The sequence below is a fragment of the Peromyscus californicus genome, unplaced genomic scaffold, assembly GCF_007827085.1.
Source record: "Peromyscus californicus insignis strain IS unplaced genomic scaffold, ASM782708v3 Scaffold_5__1_contigs__length_169319896, whole genome shotgun sequence".
Taxonomy (NCBI): Eukaryota; Metazoa; Chordata; class Mammalia; order Rodentia; family Cricetidae; genus Peromyscus; species Peromyscus californicus.
The window spans coordinates 159,511,485-159,538,614 of NW_026294573.1; the positions used below are offsets into that span (position 1 = coordinate 159,511,485).

The 27,130-nt window shown below is 40.5% G+C and overlaps 1 protein-coding gene and 1 long non-coding RNA gene across 4 annotated transcripts; one reads left to right on the top strand and one right to left on the bottom strand.

The window, feature by feature from the left end:
• Nucleotides 1–248: 248 nt before the first annotated feature.
• Nucleotides 249–6,896, bottom strand: LOC128096550 (uncharacterized). Of its 2 annotated transcripts, none has more exons than XR_008213670.1 (3): nucleotides 6,714–6,896; nucleotides 5,201–5,350; nucleotides 249–2,806 (listed from the first exon to the last, which is right to left on the bottom strand). It is a non-coding gene; the product is annotated as an uncharacterized LOC128096550 (long non-coding RNA). The 2 variants fall into 2 exon arrangements; XR_008213671.1 differs by having other exon boundaries at nucleotides 249–2,834.
• On the top strand, nucleotides 6,312–27,130 carry Snx16 (sorting nexin 16). 2 transcript variants are annotated; one of them, XM_052716214.1, is made up of 10 exons: nucleotides 6,312–6,494; nucleotides 7,382–7,498; nucleotides 8,077–8,323; nucleotides 8,411–8,550; nucleotides 11,514–11,600; nucleotides 12,558–12,706; nucleotides 18,127–18,196; nucleotides 24,277–24,413; nucleotides 24,863–24,982; nucleotides 26,023–27,130. In XM_052716214.1, exons 3-10 carry the CDS (start codon nucleotides 8,176–8,178, stop codon nucleotides 26,129–26,131), a joined length of 960 nt encoding a protein of 319 aa, XP_052572174.1. In that variant the 5' UTR covers nucleotides 6,312–6,494; nucleotides 7,382–7,498; nucleotides 8,077–8,175; the 3' UTR covers nucleotides 26,132–27,130. The 2 variants fall into 2 exon arrangements, with proteins under 2 accessions (XP_052572174.1, XP_052572173.1); XM_052716213.1 differs by having other exon boundaries at nucleotides 8,077–8,550.

Genomic DNA, 27,130 nt, shown 5'->3' on the forward strand with positions numbered 1-27,130 from the left:
GATTCATAACTGCATAGTAACGTGGGAATCTGAGAATGCAGGATGGAGGCGGAACTAGGTGGAATACCAACATATCAACAGGCTCACCTTTCAGAATAACATTCCCATCAACACACACACACACACACACACACACACACACACACGGTCTGTAAAGTACCAGCTACAGTAACAATGGTGTCTAAGAAATTATTGTGAGAATTAGGGAAATTAATGCAATGTGTTCACTACCTTTATTGAGGCAAGCATTTCCTAATACATACAAATCACCACATAGTATACTTTAAATTTATACAGTTTGTCAGCCTTATTTAATAAAGCAAAAAGACAGAGAGAGAGAGAGAGAGAGAGAGAGAGAGAGAGAGAGAGCACTATAACTAGACGTCACTAGAGAAAAAAGACAGAGAAAACACAATTAACATACATGAAACATGAAGCCAATACAGCAGTTCTCTGTAGAGGTTCCCAATATCCATTCATTCAACATATGTCCAAGTACATTATTACTGCTGCTGTTCACACATTTGAAAAGTCACTGCCTTGATGCTCCGGAAACAGCAGTGGGAGCTACTGTTCCTTTTGTCAGTATTAAGCCCTTCGAAGGCATAATCATTTCAACTCTCACATTAACCGAGTGGAGGACTAGTACTGCACCACAGTATACGTGCAATAGTGAAGAAGTCCCTGACGAGACTCCCTGGACGATGTCCAGCTCCTCTAGGAAACAAGCAACCATCACAGTGTTGACCGACAGCAGCCGGTCCTTCCAAGTCTTAGCTTCTTACCCTACAGGATTTTTAATCCCCTTTTTGGAAGAATGTTTTACAAACTGAGATGCTGAAAATGCTGACACTGTGAGGAACTTAGAGATTTCATTATTTAGTCATATGCCAGGAGCATTTCTCAAACCAGCTTGAGACTGTCAAAATGCAATACAGTCTGATTCCCTGGTCTGGTTAAGTTCAGAAGTTTGGCTTCCTGGTTTTCAATGTATTTTTGCTTTCCTAAGGCTTTATATGGACCTCAGCGCTGCTAACTGGACTATGGTGCTTGTTCTGCCATCCAGTTCTGACTCCAAGCAACATACACTGGAAGTGTGAGTCTGAAGTAGACCTTGCCAGTCCCCTGGCCAGTCCACTGGCTTACAACTAACTACCCTCAGTAGTTAACAGTGTTCATTCTCCTCAACCACAGTTGTTCTGATTTTGTTCTTATAGCTTCCAGGTGTTTCTTCAAAACAAAATTCCACTGAGAAGGTGTGGCTGTTAGAATCACTAACCAGAAGAATAGAAAATGAAAATGTCATCACTTATTTACATTCATTCATTTGTTCAACTTAGCCCTACAGAACTTAGCCGGAGGTTCTGTCAACCAGTGGAGAAGAAAACCCACCTTTCTTGCCCTTGAGGTGTTTACATTCTGGTCCAAGAGGCTGACACAGAGATAACCTCATCTGATGGAGATGGGTGTAAAGCCACACAGGGGTTGTCAAAGGGAATGTGTGCGCTGTTGTAAAGAGTTTGACTCAGCCCCTTAACTGGGATGCAGGACACAGGAAAATCAGAGGCAAGAGCATCAGCAAATCATATAAGAGAAAACCTGAGCACTCAGAGTGTCCAATAATTGGTCCAGCTGGCCTTTGAGGTTCATTTCCTATGACAGGTTTCCAGTAAGTAGCTGATTAATTGATCAGCTGACTGACTGTTCTAGGGGTAAAATAAACTTCATGATAGAGTTCCATAGGTCTCTCAACAGTATGTGAATTTTGTTTTGCAAATTATAACTAGGAAGCACAAATGTCTAAAATGATCTTGTGAAAATGTGAATGTGTAAAAAGGGCTAGGTATAAATAAAACAATGTAATTGTGTAGACTATTCCTTATGTGGTGTTAAGGCTCTGTGGGCAGATAGATATCTAATACATAATCCAGTCCCCAAGGCTGAACAAGTAAGCACTTATGATATAATATGATGTCAGCCTCCATTCACGAACCAAGAACAAGAGGGTAACAGAGGGTGGCTTCCTGAATTCCATCTTGGGTGAGCAGGAAGGCATTACTGATAAGGTCACATTTGAGATAGTCTAAAGGACAATCAGAAGCTCATCTCTATGTCCAGTGACACCCTACAAACACCTTTCAGTTCTATCAGGCTGTCCCTAACCTTCCCTCAACACCCCACACTTGGTGCTGTGTCTTCTCTCAAGCCTTTCACTGTGTGTAGAAAGACCGCCTTCCCTCTTTTAACAATTCCTTCTAGCTCCTGAAGGCCCAATGCAGACATTCCTCATACATAAGATCCATGGAAATCTCCCACACAACAGCTGTAGCAGCAGCTAACCATTAGAAAGTCAAAGACACCTAGGGAAGGACAGAACGTGGCTGCACTGGGAGAAGGAGGAAGTGTGAATTGGCTGTCTGAGCTCAAGAAAATGGCCAGGATCCTTCTCAGTAAAAGAAAGGCTTTTCCTCATAGAGAGCATTCATGCTCTCAGGTCTAAGACTATGAATCTGATTTTGAGGAAAAATTTGTATCACTTTGATACGTTCCCAGCAGGATGTCCACACAGCATGAAAAGTAACCGATGACAGCAGCCATCTCTGTACTAGTACGAGTATCAGATGACTGTCACTGTGACTGGAAGACTTTGGAGAGGTCACAGATTCGTGGGGATAGATTCAGGTGTCACGGTCGCCACGCTGCTGCTTTGCTGACCTCCCAGCTCTCCAGATATAGATCGCCCGTGGTTCTTTCTCTAGACTCAATGTCTCGACAGTGAAGAAAGAGATCAAGTGGAGTGTAGATCCTAAATAGCAAGATGACAGGAATGCCACCTATGAAGAACAAGCATGAACCAGGGAACTCATTTTTTTAAAACTTAATTCGGTTATTGCATGGGTTTTTTTTTGTTGTTGTTGTTGTTGTTGTTATAAATTACTGAGGAATTGTTTTCCTACACTATAAACATTAGCTCACTATATAGAGGCTTCAGAGGAATGGACTAATGTTCCATTATGAAGGACCTCACTTTATTTTAAAATCATATATTTAAATTATTGTCTGTATATGTTTGTATGTGGTATGCATGATTGCAAGTGTGTTCACACATGTGTGTGCACATGAAGATGCTCGTACACATGTATGCACATCAGGCATGTATCATCCTTCATCCTTGATTTCCTTTTACTGAGGCAGTCTGTCACTGAACCTAGAATTAATCTAGTTGAGGTAGCCTAGATCCAGGGATCCCCCATGTCCACCTCCCAAGAACTGGGATCACACACACACACACACACACACACACACACACACACACACACACACACACACTCGCACACACGTGTGCATGCATGCATGCACGCTCTTGGTTGTTTTATGTGTATACTGGGGATCTGAACTCTGGTCCTGCCACTTGTCCAGCACGGGCTTTACCCATTGAGCCATCTCTTCAGCCCAATTCAAACGTTTGTAAGACTGTTCTCTGCATCTGCTATTCATTTTCAGTTTGCCTGTCTTACTTGCACTTTGAGTTTTACACTAAAGAACTAACTTTGACTAGATTTAGGTAAAAAGCTAATATGTTGGGAAAACCCATTGGGCTATTTCATAGAGTTCAAGGAAAAGTCAAGAAGGGGGAAGGAACTGATCGATTTTAGAGAAATTGGCAGTGAAACTTTGAGAGACTTCTCGCCACAGATACTCCTTTCACATTAGTTCCTATGACATCAACCTTATGGCTTTCCTCAACTCCACTTCCATTTCAGTTCTCTGGAAAGAGCTCCTGTTGGACACTTAGATCAAATATTCTACTTGAAAAAAACCTTTTAGTAAAAATATGTATGAATGGGAAAATACGCCTAGCCACTGAAGAAGCCAAATGCACAGAAAATAGAGCAATTTCTTAGAAGGGGAAACTTGGGAAAATACCTTCCCATTTCAAATACCTCTTTTCTGATGTAGTTTTACCTCTTATTTCTTCACACCCCACTACCACCTCAGGCTGATAAGAGCCAAACACCTTATGTGACAATATCCTGGGTGAGCTCAAATGCCATTCTCTCTCTCTCTCTCTCTCTCTCTCTCTCTCTCTCTCTCTCTCTCTCTCTCTCTCACACACACACACACACACACACACACACACACACACACACACACACTCACACACAAACACACACTATATATGTGTATATATATATATATATATATATATATATACATATAAAGTCAGAAAAATAATCGTATTCTGTAAGTTGTGAAAACAATCCAGTTCAATGGTGGACTGTAGTAGCTCTTATCTTGACTACACATGATGTTCTTCCTTGGTTACTAAAGCCATTTAGCTATTTCTTGAAAGTAAAATCTAGACATTTATCAATACCAGAAAATATGTGATGTGATGTGATGTGATGTGATGTGATGTGGTGTGGTGTGGTGTGGTGTGGTGTGGTGTGGTGTGTGTGTGTGTGTGTGTGTGTGTGTGTGTGTGTGTGTGTGTGTGTGTTCTGTTATGCTCCATTCAATAATCTGTAAAAAAAAAAAAAATTACTCTTGGTCAAGTCCAACCACCTTGCCAAGATCATCTTTCTTCACATTATGGCACCTGCACACTCTTATTTCTTGAAAGTTTTGATTTCTTTGGCCCTTGTAACCCTGTTCATATTGAGGAAACTATTCCAAGGCTCATTTTTCTTTGTTTTGCTTTTTTCTTCTCCTTATTCAATGACATTACTTATAGACAAAACTGTCAATTTCATCCTGAAAACTACCTTCCTATTTTCAAAGAATTCTATTTCATTCATACTTAAAGAGTAGTATTTCTCCAATAAAAAAACTATAATTATGTCAGAAATCATATAATCATTTTGGAATTACCGCTATCAATTTGCCCCTTCTTGGTGTTAGGTTTCAACCCTGGGACAGGTGGCTGAACTGTCTGTTGTAATGCCTATTCTTGGTTGTCAACCTGACTATATTTGGAATGAACTATAATCCAGAAATGGAGGGCACACTTGTGATCCGGATCTTGGGGCAGGAAGCCAACATGCCTTTGATCTGGATCTTGAGGCTGGATGACACACTCTTTTGATCCAGACCGTGAGGCTGGAAGGCACACCTTTAATCTGGGCCACACCTTCTGTCAGAAGCCTGTATAAGGACAATGGAAGAGGGAACAGTGTGTTCTTCGACTACTTGCCCTCACCTCCGTCAGCACATCCATTCCTTCTTGGAGATCCCAGCAGACCAGCTGAGACACCCAGCCGTGTGGGACTGAGCAGCTACTAGATTCTGGACTTTCCATTCATAACGAGCCATTGTTGGACTGCAGCCTGTAAATCATTCCAATAAATTCCTATATATATATATGGAGAGAGAGAGAGAGAGAGAGAGAGAGAGAGAGAGAGAGAGAGAGAGAGAGAGAGAGAGAGATTTTCATTCAATAAGTTCTGTGACTCTAGAGAACCCTGACTACTACACCTGTTTAACACATCAAATCGGACCTACTGCACCTGGTTCCCCTCTGTCCCCTCTCGCTTCCCAGACTGGCCTCTCCCGGATGTCCCTGTGTCTGTCTCTACCTATGCTCTCCCACATATTTACAGTAAACCTTCTCCTCCACCATACCTAGGAGCAGTCATGTTCCCTTTCCTTTTCCTTTTTATTTATTTATTTATTTTCATTCATTCATTCGTTATTGCTCCAAAGTCCTAGAAATCATGAAATGATCTTTAAATCAGATTGCACAATTCTACTGGTCCTGTAAACGTTGATATAGAACCATCAAATAATAGTGTTACTGAAACATTATAGGTTTTCAAATGAGCAGACCTAAGCAGCCCAATATTGTTATCACTTGGGATAAATTACTAAGAAATTTAGAAATCTTTGCCAGAGAAAAGTCCTAAATTTCATGGGACGAATACAAAATATAATAGTGTTCTACCTGTCTATTTTTTAAATCAGTTTTCATCCATCAAAGAGCTGCTAATTATGGAAAATGACTAATAACCTTTTCGAGCCCCCAAACCAGTGGTAACTACAAGTCCCATGATGCAAAGCTCGAGCCTGAACCTAGGTTACCCACAGTGCCTCCTGGGAATTGAAGTCTTTTTTTGTCATCCACTTGGCAAACTAGATATCGTAGCCCCACTTCTCAGAAAGTCACTTTTAATAATAAAGTCTGTGGAAAAACCATCGATTCCCTGCGAGGAAATTAGATTTGTTCTGGCTCCTGCGGAGACGGGGGACCAACAACTCGCGTGCGAGCCTCCGGGGGGGGGGGGGGGGAGGCGGCGGCGTGGTGTGACGTCACTTCCTGGAGCGGCTCCCCTCCCTCCGGTTCGCGGGAACCGGGCTGGGTGTCCGAGCCGAGGCGCAGAGCGGCTGCTCTCGGGCTGAAGGTCACGTGCGCCGGCCCGGGTCCCGGGAAGGAGGCGACCCGCCGCAGTCGCAGAGGAGCCGCCCGCCTGCGCCCGGACGCGCGGGGCCGCTCCGAGGTAGGGCGCGGGGAACACCTGCCGCCGCCGCGACGGCCGGCGGGAGGGTGCGGGGACGGTCCCCGCCGCACCCCCTGGCCGCCCCTGACCTTCGGTCGCCCCGGAGGGCTGGAGGCGGCGGAGCGGGGTCCGAGGGGCCGCGGCCCGCGCCGACCACACCGCCCCGCCGGGTCCCCCGGGGCCTGCGTTCCGCCGCCTCCTCGCTGTCACCCGCCTCACCTGTCCGAGTGAGACAGGTAGCCCTGGAGCATCCTCCTGGGGACACGCGGCAGGCGCCCCCGAAGAGCGCGACACGCCCTCCGCACGCTCGGCGGGCAGCTCCCGGGTGGAATTCCCGGGCACACTCGGGCCGCCTTCCGCAGCCCCGGGCCTCAGGTGGCAGATGTCAAAGGCCAGCTCGCGGGCGCTGGGAAGTCGTGCTCAGTTATTCTTTCTTTTTTTTTGGGGGGGGGGGGGGGGTTGGGTGCGTCTGAAAGAACGCAAGAGGTGAATCAGCAGCTCCAGGTTCTTGAATATTCGACTCTAAGGAAGGTTCACTGGCCACGGGAGGTTAAAAAAATCCTGTTTCAGCATCTTCCCAAGGGCAGTAGAGTTGAGCAAATGAAATTGGGCTGGTAGATCCCCTGTTGTGTGTAGACCTGTCATTTCTAGTGGTCGGCACCTACAATTCTAGTTTATGCCTTCAGGATGGAGTGGTAAATCATTACATCTTTATAGTACAAAATTATTCAGACACAGCCATCTTTTGGACCCTAGATTATGGAGAATTAATAGTCTACAAACTAAAACAAAATTTAATCATTTAATGTTGACTGTGAATCTTGACCAAATCTTCATCAAGATTCATCCACTTGATCAAGTTTACTTTTGATGTATTTGACTTTCAGAACACTTGTTGCTGGGTTGGTGGTGCAGGTGTGGATCCCTGCCACCGGAGGCTGCAGCGAGAAGATAAAAGTTCAAGCCTATCTGGGCTACTGAGCAGGTTCACAGGCAGCACCTTGGTAAGTTATCCAGACCCTGTCTAAAAATTTAAAACATCATTTTTTAAAAAGAGAAGGGTAGAGTACCTGCCTTAGTATTTCCAAGTCTCTACCAAGATAAAAGAGCACTCCTTAATACATACCTCCTAAGTTTCTGGTTGACTGATTAGCATATTTAAGTCCTTGGTATATAAAAAGGCAACGTGAAGAATTTTTCCTTTCTGTTCCTATACTCACCCTGTAGCACTAACAGGATGACAAAACTTCTTATTCTTCCTCTTTTGGGGGGAGGGCGGGGTATGTTTGTATGTATGTTAGGATTGAATCCATTTGAAATGAACATTGCAAAAAAAAAAGGAATTAAAGTAGGCCAAAAAAAATGCTGTGTATTATGAGTGTTAAGAAAAGAAATATAGAATAAGTTCGTTCTCTTCACCTTGCAAACAAGAGTCCACCGAGATAATTTAGATGAAAGGAAGGTGTTAGAAGTATGTCTTCATAGACTAATTGAGTGTCACAAATTCAAGAGAACATTTTGTTTCTTTTGGATTGTGTTCTAGGTAGAAGACTAACCCTTAAGTGTTTCCTTCTCATTTTAGATAGTGAGTTCCTAAGAAGAAAAGAATGAACTGCGTATTGGTTGTTGTTTAAGTGTTGGGAGTCAGGAGCATCCAGGTTTGTTGCCAAGGCTGAAGAAGATGGCAACCCCCTACGTCCCAGTTCCTATGCCAATAGGAAACTCTGCTTCCAGTTTTACAACCAACAGAAATCAAAGGAGTTCTTCTTTTGGTAGTGTTTCAACAAGCTCAAACTCTTCCAAAGGCCAGTTAGAAGACTCAAATACGGGTAATTTTAAGCAGATGAATGTTCAGGATCGGATGGACAGTACATCGTCGGTCTGTGGTAGTCCTCTCATTAGGACTAAATTTACAGGTACAGATTCATCCATTGAATATTCTACTAGACCAAGAGACACTGAAGAGCAGCATCCTGACACAGTGAACTGGGAAGATAGACCTTCTACACCTACGATTCTGGGCTATGAAGTTATGGAAGAGCGAGCCAAATTTACTGTAAGTATTGGCTTCTGCTGCACACCAGTAACAAGTAAAAGACCTGTGTGCTTAAGTGCGTCCTGATTAAGGCAAGCCTGTACTTCAAATTCTTGACCATAAAATTCTGTGGCTATTACCCAGTGAGTTCCACTATGCTTTTGCAAACTCTTATTTTACCACCAGACATACCTCTGTAATTAGCACATAGATAGAAAAAGAACATCATAGAACACCCCATGCTCCCTGACAGTCAGTACCCACTTACCCAATATTTTTCTGCTAGCCTCTGTTAATTTTGCCCCTTTTTGTACATGACATGAATGTGGTTGTTGAGCACATACTCTTTGGGATCCAGTTTTGTTTCAGCATTATGCTTGTAAGAGTCACCCTTAATCTTGCCTAAGATTTTTTTTTTTTTTGTTTGTTTTTTTTGTTTTTTCGAGACAGGGTTTCTCTGTGTAGCTTTGCGCCTTTCCTGGGACTCACTCGGTAGCCCAGGCTGGCCTCGAACTCACAGAGATCCGCCTGGCTCTGCCTCCCGAGTGCTGGGATTAAAGGCGTGCGCCACCACCGCCCGGTGAATCTTGCCTAAGATTTAGGCAAGCTTTTTAGGTAGCTCGTTTTTTTATTGCTGGTAATACTTGTTTTTTCAGGTTCTTTCAGACACTACTGCTGTGATCATTTAGTACTAATCACTTGGGAAACACATGTACACGTTTCCATTTGTAGTCTCTTGAGGAGTAAAGTTGCTAGTTCAGAGGCCCAGTCTTGGAAGTGAGCCATGCTCTGTAGGGGTCATGCCCCTGCAGTGTGGGATTTCCACTCATTCCACACCTTCCTAGTGTGTCACCTTTTTCCTACCTTCTTAATTCATGTATTCTGGTTTATATAAAATGGGAGTTTTCTTAGTAACTAATTACGTTAAAACATTCAAAACCTAGCCAGGAAGTGGTGGCGCATGCCTTTAATCCCAGCACTTGGGAGGAAGAGGCAGGTAGATCTCGAAGTTCAAGGCCAGCCTGATCTACAGAACAAGTTCCGGGACATCCAGGGCTACACCAAGAAACCCTGTCTCAAAAAACAAAAACGAACATTCGAAACCTTTTTGGCTATTTGAATATTCTCTTATACATCTCCATTTTGCAGTTTTCTGGATTCCAGACACAAGTCCTTTTTCAGATACATGTGTTGTAACTGTTTTCACCTTTCCTTGGTGCATGCGATAAACACAGCCTTAACATGGCCCCGTTTGTTATTCTCTTTTATTACTAATACTCTTCCCTCTTGTCTCTTCTTTTAAGATGGGGTCTCACTGTAACCTGGGCTTTTCTCAGACGTTCCATTCTGCTGCCTCTGCTTCTCAAATGCTAGGATTGGACATGTCTACCGCCCTTGGCTCTGGCTAGCACTTTTTTATAATCTTTGCCTCCTCTAATGTTGTAAAGGTGTTGTCTGTGTTTTTGTCCAGCAGTTTTTTGTTAGATCTTTCACATTTATATCAGCAGACCATCCAGGAGTGATTCTTATGTCCATGTTATGATGAAAGGCCAAGCCATTTGTATTTTTCTACAAAATCTCTTAATCAGGCTTTTATTTAAAAGCGCTCTTCATTTCCGATGTTGCCTATGACATAATTCATAAAGGTGAATCTCCTTCTATGCTCCATTTTTCTGTCTTTACCAGTCCCACAACCCTGATTAGTAGTGTTTAATAGGCCTTGATCCCCAGTAGTTTCAGCACCCCAGCTCTGTTGTTTCTCGGGATGGCCTTTGCTGTTCTCTGCCCTGTGCGCTGGGTTTGTTAGATCTACAAGTCACTGGAGAGACCCTTCATCTTCACAGTACTGTCTTCAGCTGTCTGAGGAACCCACTGATTAAGTCTTTAATTCCTCCTAATAATGTTTTGTAGTTGCTGGTGGGGGTCTTGTGGTCAGATTTGTCTGGTACAGCTGTTTGATACTCTTTGAAGAGATCTGTAGTTATTTGTTTTCTATTTATAGCTACTATTTACAAAATCTGTCCAGTTTTAATATTTTTAGGTTTTGTTTTGGTTTGCTTGTTTGTTTTTTAGTGTTTTGAGACAGGGTTTCTCTATGTAGCCCTGGCTGTCCCTGGAACTCACTGTGTAGACCAGGCTGGCCTTGCACTCATACAGATCTGTCGGTTTCTGCCTCCCAATTGTTGAGATTATAGGCAGGGGCCACCACACCCCACCTAGTTTACATACTTTAATATTGTGTGTTTATGTATATTGGCCTGTATGTGTTTACCATTAACCCTGCTAAAGTCACATTAGGTTGAAGAGTTTGTTTTTGGATTTTCTTGCAGTAAAGTTTTTATGTTTACTCTAATGTTTCATGCTGTTAACTTCTGCCTGGAGGAGAGGACCTCCAAGGAAAACTGTTGACATTATTTTTGAAGAAACAGTCTAGGATAGGATGCAGGTATCATACCACTGGGATAAAATGTGAATCTGTGTGAAACCATCATTTAGAACGTGTCACCAATTATAACCTGAGGCTGTTTCTTTATATTGACCTACCCATTTTAAGAAAGAATGTGTACTCATTAAGAGTCTGCTAGGGTGTGAGTGTTTTTGTCCACCGAGAGCCACAGGTTGAAACCTAACTTCCACGATGATGATACTGAGAGGTAGGACCGAGCTGGTGAGATGGCTCAGTGAGACGGCCTTAGCTCATTCCTAGTTCTCTCATGGTAGAAGGCGACAACAGTTCCTGGATGTTGCTATCGATGTCCACACATGTACTGTGGCATTTTATCTTGGTCGTATTTTTAAAAAGTATTTTGTTGTCTCCCATCTCCATATATTTGATTATCTAAATGACTTTATATTTCTTGCATGAAAATTGCTTGATATATCAAGTTTTCAGAAATGTTTGACCTCTTTGTTTTCTTTCTCTTTCTCCCCCTCCCCTCTCTCAACATCACTTTTCCTGTATCGATCCTTTTCTCTCTTTCTAGGTATATAAAATACTAGTAAAGAAAACCCCAGAAGAAAGCTGGGTAGTTTTCAGAAGGTACACCGACTTCTCTAGGCTTAATGACAAAGTAAGTAGTAAATAAATCCCAAGCTGCCTCTGAGTTGTGAGTTATCAATCTGTTCCCTGTGTCTTTGTGGGTTCGTAAGAAAATCAGACTTCATTTCACTATAATAATCTTCAGTGTCATCTGCATGGTTAGCTGCGTATTTATGAAAAATTGTTCTAATATAAATATGAAATACTTAATATTTCATATATAATTAAGAACCTGAAAAGTTTGAAGAAAATCTACTTAACATCACTTATAATTAAAGGAAAGTGAACAAAAATATGTAATGTTAGTATTAGTTCTATTGCTACCTACACTGTTAAAACTAATAGTGGCCTAGGATGGGGTGTGGGTGCTTTTTAGGGCCAGACAAGCTCACAGTCAGTCTTTTGGCCAGCCTGGACTCTTATCTGGCGTCTCTGGGGAAGAATCAGCTTCCAGACTCATTCAGGTTTTGGTCAGAGTTGAGTTTCTTGATGTTGTAGGGACAAGGCCCTTGTTGAATTACTGCCTGTGAGCCAGAGATCATTCTTAGGGCGTGAATCCATCCTTGTATGTGATTCCTCCATCTTCCAAGCTGCAGCCCAACTTTTTTGGGTTTTTTTTTTCCCCAATGTCTGGTCCAAAGATAGATAACGCACCAGAGAAGATATGCAAATAGCCAGTTATATAGTATTTAACAGTATTTATGAAATCAGAAATGCAGATTACAGCTGCAGTTAAATCCTACTCCTTTCCCCAGGATGACTAACCAGAGAAAGTGGAAAATACCATGTGCAGGCACTGGTGTGGAGCAACTGGAGTGTCTGCGTGCACAGCTCTGGAGGCATCAAGACACAATGCAGAAAAGGGCTTAGCTGCTTTAGTTATCTTAATGTTTGGTGAATAATTTCACATAGTCAGTGGAACAGAACAGTACTCAATTCCTGTAATTGAGTTTAATGTGTTTTTTTTTTTTCCCTCTCTCTTTTTCAGTTAAAAGAGATGTTTCCAGGCTTTCGATTAGCACTTCCTCCTAAACGCTGGTTTAAAGATAATTACAATGCGGACTTTTTAGAAGATAGACAATTAGGATTACAAGCATTTCTCCAAAACTTAGTAGCCCACAAGGACATTGCTAACTGGTATGTAACAAATTGAAATAAGAGATTATAAAATTATTTCAAAGCCCAGTTTAAACTGAAGAATAAATTTAGGACCAACTTCATATCAGAACATAATGGAGGGTGGGAATTGAACTAGTTCTCCCAAATAAATCTCTGCATGGAATTTTCTTGCTTTCTTTCAATTGAGGATTTTATTTAGCATTTTGTTTGTATTAAAGCTTTAAACATGAAGGGAAATTTTCAGTGTACACTGTCCTCAAACTATCCAGCATGTTAACAATCATTTAGCCAAAATAGCTCACATAATATTCAACTTTTGGTTAATGTAACAATAATTTTAAGGCTAATATTTTTGTATTTCTCCAAAGTAATATAAAAATTAGGAAGTTAGATTAATTCATATAGTAAAGTAAAATTTTTAGAGAGCATTTTCAATGAACAGTAGCATACGGTACATGTCTGAGCTGTTTGCAGTTTTTCAAATAATGGTGGAAAGTAACCAAGAACCCCTCTATCTCTTTTTTCTTTCTCTCACTCCATCTTTGCATGTCGCCTTCAGCCCTGCATGAGCCCTGCATGCTCTACCTGAGCATCTGCTCCTGGCGTGTGCTGCCTCAGCTTAAGAGTCGTCTTCAGCCAGTTTTCCCCAACTTCAGCGTCAGTATCTCCCCAGACCTACAACTCTTTCACGCATCCCTCACTGCTCTAACCCCGTATGTTTTAGGACCACTCAATCTCGTCTCCTTTTCCTGTGGCACGGCCCTCTCCATCCTAGTACAGCAGCTCCCTGCCATAATTACAGTAGTTTCCTGCTCGTCTTCCTCTCCTCATCCCCTCTTCCTTCTGTAGCTCACTATGGCCTGATGGTTTTGTGGTGCACTTTGATGAGATCATTCTGGTCCCAGCCTACTTGACTGTCTTTCAGCCACGGATTTGTTACTTCTCCATTCATCCATTCTCTGTACATCAGCTGTATCCATCTCTTTATCTAACATTATCATGCCTCTTGGTCTTCAAGTATATTGCTTCCTAGAAAGGCAATATTTCAAACTACGCCACTGTAACTCCTATACATCCCAAAAATTTCAACACAAACTTCACTTCATTGGGTAACTGGCTTTCTTGACTAGCCCTTTGCCTCTCCACTATGGAAAACAAGGTCTCTCCTTCCTCAGAGTATTTGTAGGAGCTCTTCGATGGTTTGAAAGTTGTCTCCTAGTGCTTTAAGACACCTGTAGTTGTAATGAACTTCTCTACTTCTAGGTAGGATGATACTTACTCACTTTGTACCAGTCTTAAGAATTGAGAAGATAACACTTTAGTCATTACCAGTATAATTTAATTTCATGACGTCTCAGTTTTAAAAGGCTGATTGGTTCTTGACTTTCATCACATTTTGGTTTCACAGTATTTTTGTGATTATTTGGTTTTGTTTCTTTCACCAGATTGTAAGATCTAGTTATGTGGTTATTTCATTTACTGTGCAATGTCTGTGCTTAGCGCAGTGCTGACTCAGTCAGCTCTCAGTATCTCTTGAATAAATGAATGGCAAACCTGTTAGTATTCTGTTAGAAAAGAGAAGTTTGTACAAATGAGACAGAATATTTGTGTGTGTACATATACAAATATAGATGTGTGTGTGTGTGTGTGTGTGTGTGTGTGTGTGTGTGTGTGTGTGTGTGTGTGTATACTTACATTTCTCAAAATCCAAAAGAAGAAAGATTATCATTAATGCCAGGACAGAAAAAGCAGTAACAAGAACTAGTAAGAACTAGAATCATAGAAAAGGCCTTTGAAATTTATCTTACACTGTACCATAAAGGAACACTGTAATGAGGAAATCTATACATGCTTTCTCCTGTCCCATATTCAATAAGCCTGATGTCTTTGTACTGAAAATATGCTAAAGTACATTCTATGGACCACTTTAAGTAACTTGGTTTACAATTTTAAGTAGCAAAATGTAACTTATTCAGATGCATCCTTTTTAGAATTACCAGTACTAGATTTCAATCATTAAAAATTAGGCATTGCAGCCAAGTATGGTACAGAAGCCTGGACTACCTGACCTAGGAAGGTAAAGGCCAGAAGACTGTGAGTTTGAGGCCAGCCTGGGCTACCTAGAAAGGTCATCTCAAAAAACAAAATAGATGAAATAAAATAGATCAAATCTACTTGTCAGGAAAAAGAAGAAGAAAGATGTAGGTCAGTAAAGAACATATGCCTTGTTTTTGCATCGTCTCTCCACCTTTCAGGACTGTTTCTTCTATAAACAGAAGTGCCTGCTTCTCAGCCTGTCAGAGGCTCAGTTCCTTGCAGCAGTTCTGCTGTCGATGGTACCATTCCTGTGGTGCTCCATGTACGGGATGACCATGGTCTCCTCCATCCCAAGTCACACAGTAGAGGGAAAAGGAATTCACTGTTCCAAGACTTCATTGTGTTTGAAAATATAGGCGAGAAGAGTCTTTCACTTGTTATGCTGAAAAGAGAACAGAGGACATTCCTCCCAAGGGAAAAAGGAACAGACAAAACTTCTACACCTCTTTACGAAACCCTACTTGCAGATCTCTACAGAGAACTGTATGGTGGTTTACCAGAGACTTCCAGCACACAGGAAATGAGGCATGGGGATCTCAATTTCGAGACCAGCCTGCCCTACACAAGAGATACTGTTTATTTGTGTGATTTGGGGGTGCTGGAGTGTTGGCTCAGGGGTTAACAGCACTGACTGCTTTTCCAAAGGACCCAGTTTCAAATTCCAGCACCCACATGGCAGCTCACAACCATGTGTAATTCCAGCCCCAAGAGGATCTGACACCCTCTTCTCTTCCCCGGGAGCACTGTGTGTGTGTAGAGCAAACACACACAGGCACACTCCCATACACAGCAAAATGTCAAAACACTAAACTCGAGTGTGTCTTTATACGCGTCAGTAATCGCTCACGTGTTAAGTCAGTCTTCACTTTCCCTTCTGGTGGATTATGTGCACTCTGCTAGCCGGTGCGCCTTGCCACACAGCTGTCCTCATCACACAGCTGGAGGCGGTGCTTAGGACTGTTAGAGTTGCTCCAGCTGTGACAAGGCGAGAGTGGAGGAAGGATGAAAGGAAATTAAAAAATCCTAGTTTAAAGTACTGAGGATATTGTTTTCAGGTCTATTTATAAAACACAAAGGAAAAACAAATTGAAGATAAACACTATTTCCATGATAGCAGGAATTATTAGAAATTTTACCCTTTCAACACATTTTTATTTAGAGCTTATTGTATGAAAGTATGGCCTCACAAAGGTGAAATAGGTGCCTGTCCTGTATTAAATCTAAGTGGGAAAATTTGCCCCGGAAATGATAATAGAAAGAAATATATCTTTTCACCGAGGAAATGTCAGAACTTATGACTGGATGACATTTGAGCTGGTCTCTAAAGAATTGATGATATTTGGACGATGTTTGAGAAAGTGAAGAAGGATTTGCCAGATGAAAGAGAATTTTGTAATCAAACTGCAGAAGTAAAGCCTACGGGTCATATGCTGGGAACATCGTGGTATTTGGTTTGTCAAAGTGAAGTACAGTTGTTTGCACAGTCTCATAGTCAAAACACAGCTGTTTTATGCTATCTCCTACACTAAGATCATTTCACCATCGCATCTTAACAGTGTTTAACTCTTCTCTGCTTTCACAAGTATTTCACATCCCGTTTCCAGTGACTCACTGATATCTAACTGAAGGTACTTCGTAGAAAGAGTGAGTAGGTGGGGTTATAATTCCTACGCCAGAAGACTGGTAGTCCTCTTCTGCTCTGTGCTGTTAGACCAGTTGCAGTATTCTCAGCACCAGAACTTGATAGTCATGCATGCAGATGGAGTGTGTTCAGAGGGAAGTGTCCTACAAAGAAGCATTTGACTTAACCAAGACATAAGACAGAAAAATTTTCAGATAGAAAGGGACACACACGCATTTATACTCAGAAGACACATTTAATGTCCTTCTCTACCACTTGTACTTTGTGACACTATAATGGTCATTTTTCTGTCTAGACTTTGATATCTGAGATAGAGAAATAGGTATCTTGCCTTGCAGAGCTGCTGCGAGTGTGAAAGCGGTGTGATGCCGTGTGAAAGTAGGAGTGCATTGGAGTTGCAGCTAGGCATTGAAGCAGTAGAGGAAGTGGAGAAACAGCCTTACTGCTTGGTGTTGTCGAGTAAAAGACCTGGGGTTATCCTGGCTGGTCAGAGAGCTGAAGGAAGGCCCCTATGTAGAAACCTTGGGGAGGCAAGTCACCACTTAGGAAAGGAAGTAACTGGTTCACCCACAAGTGGTTTCTATAAAAAACCGAAATAGAATGGCCCCTGTTGTTGCCTGAAGCTTAGGAGGGACAGAAAGTGTAGCAGGTGGTTCTGCATCACGCCAAAGCTCTGCCAGGATCATGGACGTTTGCCTTTCCTCAGCCTCCCTGAGCATGTGTCTTTCCCCTGTATTGTAAAGACTTGACAGTCTAGGATCTGCTTGCCATCAGCTTCCTTGCTGTCTTTGGACTTTCTGTTAGTGTCTTAATACTACTTTTTTATATTCCTATTTTTCTTTTTGAAGAGCTCTCAATATCCACCCTATCTCTTCATGATTACACAGCCTTGTCATTAGAAACCTCTCAGGACTAATATAACCCCAAAGCCCCATTCTCTTCGATGTAGGGTGGCATCTCCTTTATGTAGTGTATCAATTAGTCATGTTCCTCTCTTTTACAAGGAAAAAACATGTAAGCTGCACATATATGTCGTTATCTCTCAGGCCCAGAATCGCTGTTAGGAAGAGGGGAGTGTTTTATTGTGAGGATGTTGATGATCCACCTTCTTAACCCAATGCTGATGGAAAGTATATACTTCATTACATAAAACATTTAGTAATTAAGAGATACTCAGAATTTTTCTCTTAATATCTGGGGGAAAATGTATATATAAATCAATAAACATAGTAAGGGCAGTCTTTAAGGTATTTCAGAGTGAAGACTTTTTCAGACTTTAGAAGTGTTCCATGGAGGAGAGAATAAATAAGAATTGCTTTCCTTCTTAGCAAGGTGCCAACTGTTCAGCTATTGGTACTGATGCTTCTCTGAAGGTCAGAGTGAGATTCACTACTCAGGTTGCTGCTCTCTACCATTATTCTGAATTGTGTTTATTGCGTCTTATGGTTTGTGTAACAGTAAACTTACAATTTTTATTTACATTTGTAAGATCCTATGGATAGCATAATACCTTTGTATCTTTTGTAATTTGATATTTGCATGTGGCTACTTATGTGAAGACACATACATAAATTGCTTTTGTTTGTATTGTCTACAAATTTCTTGCCTTACACACTGTATAGCTTCAATGTGCCTTTTGTTTTCTGCTGTCTTTTGTAAAGTTATTTGTATGCCAGCTAATTTTTTTACCTTTGAAAAGCCTTGCAGTGAGAGAATTTCTTTGTCTGGATGATCCACCAGGTCCATTTGATAGCCTAGAAGAAAGCAGGGTAAGTCCTGTATTACATGTCACGTGAAAGAGGAATAAATAATACAGTACAATTACTACATTGTTTCTTGATGGACCAGCAGACAGCAAAATATTATCAGTTCGAGTGGTTTTGCTACAGGCAGCTTTTAATGTTTGAATCAAAGGTTTCTTTCATTGAAATACATGGTCCTAGTTTAGTGAAAAGATGAAAATTCATACATGGCATGTAATAAATACAAATCTAAAATTAAGTCCTTTCTACTATATTTCTACTGCTTAAAAAAATTAATAAAATGCTACAGGGCTTTACTTCATTTGGCAGTCTGATTTTATGGTGATCATTCCTTTTCTGAGGTATCCAAGTGAGGAACCTACTGTTAGATTCAAATTGAACTGATCTTCAGAGGTAGATGGGATTGTCTTGTTAGCAATTCAGCTTGTGTTTGATGATACTCAGATTACAATAATTGACACATTAAAGTGGCCCATTTCTTGAAGCAATAGGCTAGATTTACAAAACAGATTTGGTAATAATAGATTAGCTGGAATTTTATGCAAGTTTACCCCCAAATGTTTAATGGCATTTAAATGAAACAGATTTAATTGGTAGGCTTGTAGTTTTGTTCAGCTAAACTGTAGCACTTCTTTGTCTTGGGGTAAATGCTGTAGCTTTTAAAAACAGCTTTGTTGAAAGAAAGCCTTCAAAAGCTTTATTCATTCGTTCTTTTGTTATTTCATTGTTAAATATATAGCGTAGTAGTTTTTAATATTTATACATCTGTGGTACCAGCACCATAATCCAGTTTTAGAGTATTCACATTACCTCAAACATTTTAGTCTGCACTCCCAGCCCAAGACAATCCGTAATCTGCTTCCATTCCCTATAAATTTGCCTTTTCTGTTTGTTTTATATATATAGGTTCATGCAATAATGTGGGTGTGTTTATATCTATAATCCATGTACATAATCTTTCATGTATATGATGTGCATGATAGTTTACATATTTTAATCTTTTCTGCCTTCCTTCACTTAGTGTGTTTACAGGCTATTCGATTTTATAGCCTCAGTTTTTATGCTTCTGTCATTTTTATTGTGTGCACCAACTTAATGTTTCCCCCATCCCCAGCTGAATGATGCTTAGAGTGTTGGCAGTTTTGTACCATCCTAACTCACACTACGGACAACTTCTTCTAAACCCTGATGCATGTATGCTTTCCTTTCTCTTAAGGTGTTTGCTGGGAAAGGAATTATTTTCTTCTAAAGCATCCCAACGTCTAACTTGAAAGAAACCTTTTTAAACTAATGGACTATTTTACTGAGTAGTTTCCGGAACACTGGTAGTTTGGGAGAGTTTCTGTTTCTCCATTCCCTCACAAACATTTAACATTATATACTTCCTTTTCCCCCAGATTGTTTTTCTTCCAGCCCCTAGGATGGGTCATTTCATTGCCTTCTCTGTCAGTCTAAATGAAAAGTCAGCCTTTACCTTGATTGCCATTCCCATTGTATGATGGATACCTTTGCTCAGTTTGGAAGAGCTCTGTCTTAGACTTTTACTAATCTGATTGTGATGCATCACCATACGGCCTCTGTGTTCTTCACATTCCTCTTCACTGAGCTTCCTGGGCCTGGAGGCTGCTGCTTTACCTCAGATGTGGAGGTTTCTTAAGAAGGCCATTATCTCAAGTAGTTTTCAAGCCCCTCTTCCCTTCTCCCTGGGTCTCCTTGTAATTTTCATTTTGTTGCATAACTCTGAAGTGTTGTTGATTTTTCTCCAATTAATTTTACTCAGTTATTTTTTTTCTTTGTTTGCAAGATTGGATTATTTCTATTGGTTTGTCTTTGAATTCAGGGATTCATAGTTCTGTCTTGTCAGATCTGCCAGTGAGTATTTCTTACTGATTTGTTTTAAATTTTAGTCCTTGTGCTTTTAATTCCAGAATTTTCATTTGCTTCTATTTATCCTTCTTATTAAGATTCACTATTTAGTGAGAAATAAATACACCTTTAATTTTTTTAGTATATCTAATATACAAACTGCTTCAAAAATCATTTGTTCTGTATACCGTTATTTGAGGTCATTGAGAGACAGCTTCTGTTAACTGTTGTTTTTTCCAGTTGTGCTTGGGTTTGGGGGGTTTGTCTGTCTGTTTTCTATTGTTTTGTTAAATACTAGACAGTCAGGATGTGTTTGGCAGCCTTGATCTGGTTTCTGTTCTGTAGATGGTTGTTATTGGTCTCCTCATTTATTAGCTGTGATATTTTGTCTCTGCAGCGTCTGTAGTCCCTGGGTTTGGGCTCATTTTGTTATTTTGATCTAGAATGTGTTTGGAAAATTAAGTTCCATTTTAGGTGGATCTATTGTACTACAGAATGGTTGGCATTACTACTTTTTAGTTTATAAAGCTCATGATTTCTATTCCTTTCAAAAGTGTTCTGCCTTCCTACAAGACAGTTCTTAAACATTTTTAATTTTTACATTTTTTTCCTTTTTACAAAAATAAACTTAATATTTTTAATTCAAAATATGCACTGGTTGAGTTGGGAAAGAGTGAAGTTGGTTTGCGTTAAGATTTTTGAAAGTCCACACTATTGCATTAGGGACTGGATAACTCTTTGGCAAAGGGAGCTGACCAGTTCATTGCCAAATTGGTTGGGAAAACTAGTTCAATAAATCGCTATGGCTATATTGAACCTATACATTCAACAAGGCAGTGTGAAATGTAGCTCCTAGAAATTTTTCTGTAAAATTAATGTATTTTCTTAAAGCTGTATTTGAAAATGAGTATTTGTTTAGATAAAAAACTTGAAAAAAATCCACACTGACTCTTCTTTTTCAAAACAAAAGAGACTACAGTGGCTTACACCATTAGCTTGTAGACTTCCTTCAGCAGCTTCTTATTAAAGAAAATGTATAAAATGACAATAATAAACTTCTTTTCAGCTTAAATTAAACTATTCAAAAGATAAGGCTCAACCCAATAAGTCTTATTTCTGCTTTTTCAATTTGCACCTTATTATCTATTGTTTGTTTATTGGTTTTTCAAGACAGGGTTTCTATGTTTAACAGCCCTGGATGTCCTGGAACTCTGTAGACCAGGCTAACCTTGAACTCACAGAGATCTGCCTACCTCTGCCTCCCAAGTTCTTGATTAAAGGCGTGAGCTACCACACGCATCTTACCTGCACCCTGTTAAAGGGAAACATGTCTGTGCCTCCAAGTGCCTGTACTAGAGAGGAAACTCAGACTGGGCATATTAACTTGGTCTGCCACCTTTGGCAGAGCCATACCTCTGTGGAAATAACATCATTAGAAGAAATGAGGTTGGGCGTACTAACAGTAAACCAGTTGTGATTAGACGTGAGTAATGAGAACCGGGTACAGTGGCACATACCAGTCATCCCAGCACCAGTGGGAGCAGCAGTGCTGGGTTTGACTCATAGAAAGACCAATTCTCAATAATCAAGAATTGTGGTGTGGATTCAAGTTTTTTAAAGGAAAAGTTATGACTACAAATAATTAAACCTAAATCCTTAGACTTTCTACCCCCAACTTAGATATTCTGCAGCTTAGGAACTTAATTTTTCTTGTTCCCAAGTTTGAGAAAACCAGAAAGGCAAATGAAGAACACCCGTGAGTTGTATACATGTTTTCTAGAAGCTGCTGCTAGTCACAGAAGATTGCATACATCACATTCATCATCATTTAATGTTACAAGTCATTCAGAGCAGTTTTGTTTTGGTTGTTTTCTAAGAGCACAAACCATTTGGAGGTCTCATTAATAGGTAAATAGTTCCATCAGCATATTTCTAATGATTATTCTGAAAGCGTAGTCTCTAGGGACATTTTTTCTCAGATAATGCTCCCTTGTGGAGATAGTTTTTCATCCTGGAAGAAACCCAAGGGTTTACAGGAAGCTTGTTTGTAGGGGTGGAACTATCTGATACTGTGTGTTTTTACTCTTCTATTGGTGAAATTATTAAGGCCACTCCATGTAGTTAAAAGGGAGGTTTATTTTGTGGGGTAACTTACAAGTGACGGGATAGACTACAGGGTCTGGGAAAGGTGCAGTCCCGCTGTTCTCTGGAGAACTCTGCTCAGTTCTACCCCCAGCATCCAGGGTCCAGGAACCAAGAGAGCCACACATCCGGATCTCAGGTCTTCAGCGTCCTCTCTCAGCCCCGCCTTGTAGGCGTGACTGTTACCGAAGCCTCAGTGGGGGTTGGAACTTCCAGGTCACAGCTGGAATGGCTACCCACTACACTCTTCAACTTCCCACCATTTGTTCTGCCAGTGGACACAGCAGCAGTGTGTTTCCAAGTGCTCCCTGTCGTCACTCACCTATAGTGATATTAGCCTTTCGATTCTAGGCTGATTTTCTTGGTTACCAGCTGCCTTTTCTAGATTAATGGCTACATAGGGCTCTTATACAGCTGTCCGTTACCATACTTCATCATATTTCCTGTGATTTTTATTTTACTACACTCCAGGACACAAATGTAATCTTCAAATTATATTCTGAAAGTAAAACTTGCTTTTCACACCGTGCTTTAATTGACTTAGCTTTCTTTACGGGTGACTACTCATCCCAATACCACTTATTAAAGTGTTCACCATCCATCACTAGTTAAAAGTTCTCCTGTCTCATGAATCATTCATCTGAGTGATTTGTAGATCATTGTCTGTTTGTAGCCAGTCAGTTCTATTTCAGTTAGTTATCTCCTGACAGTTCTATCCAGTTCATTCTAGTATCTGGAGAAGCTTAGAGTCCCAAGAGCAGAGGTTCTCACCATTTTTGTTTGTTTGTTTGTTTGTTTGTTTTCAAGATTGGCTTTTCTTCCATGTGAATTTTATAATCAATTCATGAATTCCTTGAAAATCCTATTGCATTTTACTTGGGAATACCCTTCAGTAAAGGTTTTGTTTCTTTTTCTCCTTTAACTTCCAAGACATCATTAACTTTCAATCATTCTGTTAGTAATTGCTGTTTTATAATCTAAATTTTTGTGATTGAATTGTTGGGTTTTGTATGTTTATTTCCCATCCTTACTATATCTTTGTAGATCCTTTTGAATTGCCTATATAGGTAATTGTATCCTTACAATACTAATATCCACAGTTTTCCCCTACTGGTCTTTAATATTGTGCATGGCATTTTCCTGTATTATTGTGCTGGCTAATATATCCTTGGAGCGAAATCAAAGCCATCGTAGTGGGCATACTTTACCATTCTTCCTAACCTTAAAGAAACCCTGTATCATTGTGAGATGTTTTCCCATAAGCTGTTGATAGTTGTGGTTTCTCACTTGTTACTATCTTTTTGTGGATTAGGAAGTTATTTCTACTCCTAGTTTGCTAGGGTGTAGGGTGTATGTATCTGTGTCCTACTGATGGTTTTTATTTACATATGTAAGGATAACTTTGAGGGGTCTTTAATCAGCACAAAATATATTCATACATTTTCAAATTATAAGGAATTATTTGAGAGAAAATTTCATTTTTAATTGCTGAATATAGATGATAATGATTTTGTATCAGATTGCTGAGTGTATTGTTTTCCTTTCTATCTCTTGTTGAATCTGGTGTCAGGATTATTCCAGTTTCCTAAGCTCAGGATCATTCCTTTTTCTCTTTTCCTGAGCTACTTGAATACAGTTAATGACTTTATTACATGAGTCTTCTTAGAATTTGCCTGGAAGACTAATTTGATAATTCCTCTAGTTTATCAGAATATATTAACTGACTCTATCGTTTCTACTAAATGACTGTAGTTTTATAATTTTAAAAATAAAACCATGTAATACTATTCCTCATTTTCTTACATGATATTCTGTTACTTTATCTGTAATCACATATCTACTTTCAGAGTTTGCTACTGTAGGTATTCTCAAGGAAGAGAATTTACAGGTACCCTTGTGCATGGGAACTGAGTGCCAAATTAGCAGTAATCTAAAAAGATAAGCACCAAGAACAAATGGTTTGGGTTTTTACACCTATTTCTTTGCTATCTGTGTTCCTGACTCTTTAGTAATGTTTTCTGAGAAAGGTACTGCTTCAGTACATAATTTTTTTCTCTGCCTGCATGTTCTCTGTAAAGGCATTCTGTGAGACTTTGGAAGAGACTAACTACCATTTACAGAGAGAACTGCTGGAAAAGCAGAAAGAGGTAGAATCCCTGAAGAAACTGCTCGGGGAAAAGCAGCTTCACATAGACGCGCTGGAGAACAGAATGAGGTGGGTCTTGACACTTCTGCCTGTAGTCTGGGCTCAGTGTCCTTTCGATTTGAATGCAACTCTCAGAGTCCTGGGCTCTTGGCCTGTGCCCTTGTAAGCTGATTGGATGTAGGAGGCTGAACATTTGAGGATGAGAAACCACAGGAAGATAAAGCTGTAGCTGATGAAAAGTAAAGTGTTTTCATGTTGCCGACATGACATGATAGACTAACTTGTGTCTACAAAAGCTGGAGTTTGCCTCCCTAGTGGTATATACTGAATGCATGTGGGAAGGATTCTGAATGATTACAGCTGCTGATTTCACTGTCGGTCCTCAGTTAGCAGTTTACTAGCCACTTGACTGCATGGACTTAGCGGCTGGAGGCTATGAATGCTGCATGTTTTTGTGACAGTGACGGCACACCTGTCTTGCTCAGAAGAAATAACTTTGTGTTGTAACGTACTTTTAGAACACTGTCCTTAGAACCTGACGCGTCACTGTATGTAGCAGGAGCAGAAGGTGGACAGATCCTAAGGGTGGAGTCCTCTGTACTTCAAATCAATCGGGATGTCTTGGATGAAGACTCTAGGTATATAATTGTCGTGGTTAGGGTTACTGTGGCTGTGGTGAAATACCATGACCAAAAGCTACTTGGGGAGGAAAAGGTTTATTTGGCTCACCTGTTCATCATGGAAGGGAGTCAAGACAAGAACTCAAGCAGGGCAGGAACCTGCAGCAGGAGCTGAAGCAGAGGCCATGGAGTGGAGCTGCTTACTGGCTTGCTTCCTCGGGCTTGCTCAGCCTGCTTCCTTATAGAACCCAGGACCACCATTCCAGAGGTGACACTTCCCACAGGGGCCTGGGCACTTCGCTGTGATCACTAATTAGGAAAATGCCTTACAGGCTTGCCTACAGCCCAGTCTTATGGAAGCATTTTCTTAATTGAGGTGCCTCCTCTCAGATGACTTGTTTATGTCAAATTGACATAAAACTATCCAGCACAGTAATGTTTAGTTTACTACAGCCTGCTCATTAAATCCAAAGAGTGTTCTTTATGAACTTTGTATTACTGTATCATGAATCTGCTCATCAAGAAAAGAAAGATATTAAAGTACCCTAGTTTCTCCCTAAGAAGCGAGTTTGCTGGACCACCAACCTTTCCTAGTTGGCAAACTCTAGGCCAGTCTGAGACTTTGTCTTGGGAAATTAGGTGGTGGCTCATTGAGTAAAGGTGTTTGCCGCCGAGCCCAACAACCGGCATCCAATTCCTTGGTCCCACCTCAGTGGAAGGAGAAAACCAACTCCCTTGAGTTTTTCTCTGACTTCACACACGTGCTGGGGGGCGCACACACACACACACACACACACACACACACACACTGTAAATAAATGAACGGAACTTTTAAGTGGATAGCATCTAAGGAATGACACCTCAAGTTCACCTTTGATCACCATAAGCATGCGTGTACATATACATGCACACACAAAGACACAAATAATTTCTGGTTGAATATATAATTGCTTTACAGTAAATGTATAAGTAGCTCTTCTGTGAGGAGAGAACAATAAAGTGAGAGCATATATCTGTCCCCTTGTCCATCTCACTAACATGATCCTCTTTCTTTTCAGAGCTAATAATAAGGCACACTTCAACTCCAGAGAAGCCAGAAGTGCGGCGGCGGTGGCGATCGCAGACATAGAAGTCGCACAGTTGGCGTACAGTGTTGAAGATGACTGACACTGTGACAGCTCCCGCCATTCTGGCATCTCAGCGGATTTGCGGCAGAGTGGCAGATCCCACCACAAAGACTGAACCAGAAGAGAGCAAGAGTGCACGTGTACAAAGTTTACATAAAGTCTCTTTAAGTTATTGGAATAAGAACTGTATTCCCTGCTGCTTTGAACTGTCTTTTGTCCAGCATTGTATTTACTACACTGAAAAATAACAACAAAAACTAGTTAGAATTGTTATCAGGGCCCATATTCTTAAATACTTTACATAAATTATTACAGTGTCTTGCCTGTATATTGCTCCAAACTACTGTGTGTGCGTGTGTGTGTATGTGTGTGCTTGTCTTAAAATCACCAGTTATAGTAGGTGAAAACTAATTGCATGTTAGACTCTGGGTAACGTTTCTATCTCAGACATGATACAGGATTAAGTCAGTGAACACCGTAGGGAAGATAAAGATGAATCCAGTGTGAAATGTTGCTGTGTCTATCATCTCTAAATAAAAATGGCTTATTTGAAATGTTAACACTATTTAAAAGATGACTTTCTAGAGCCAAAGATAATGTGCTTTGAAGAGCTGTAATTAGATAGGCAAGCAATAAAATAGCCTTGATTTAAATGATGATTATTAATGTCAAGCTACTTACTGGAAGTGTCCTGATTTATTAATATCTTATACGTGGGTATTTTCTGCATAATCTTCAACTCAATTCTCTACCCATAGATTCAGTGGGGTTGGCCTCATTCAGAACACTACCTCTTTTTGCTAATCAAGGCATAGTCTTTTCAAAATATATTACACTTGAGGCAAGTGAGTTACAGAAAAATAAAACAAAATAAATAACCATATATATTGCAAAATTCCCAAGTAGCTTGACTCCTGGTGTTCCATTTGTATTTCTATGTATGTGAAGATGTTATGCTGTATTATGGCTGATTTTGTTTATAATGTATTTAGCCAACTGATGCACTTTATGATAATTAAACTCTTTTGTGCCAAGTTCA

What these genes read in the sequence shown, in the direction of transcription:
- Snx16 (XM_052716213.1), top strand. Translation starts at nt 8,176, where the DNA reads ATGGCAACCCCCTACGTCCCAGTTCCTATGCCAATAGGAAACTCTGCT. An exon ending in TCTCTAGGCTTAATGACAAA is followed by an intron (nt 11,601 to 12,557) that starts GTAAGTAGTAAA and finishes TCTCTTTTTCAG; the next exon opens with TTAAAAGAGATGTTTCCAGG. An exon ending in GCGCTGGAGAACAGAATGAG is followed by an intron (nt 24,414 to 24,862) that starts GTGGGTCTTGAC and finishes ACGTACTTTTAG; the next exon opens with AACACTGTCCTTAGAACCTG.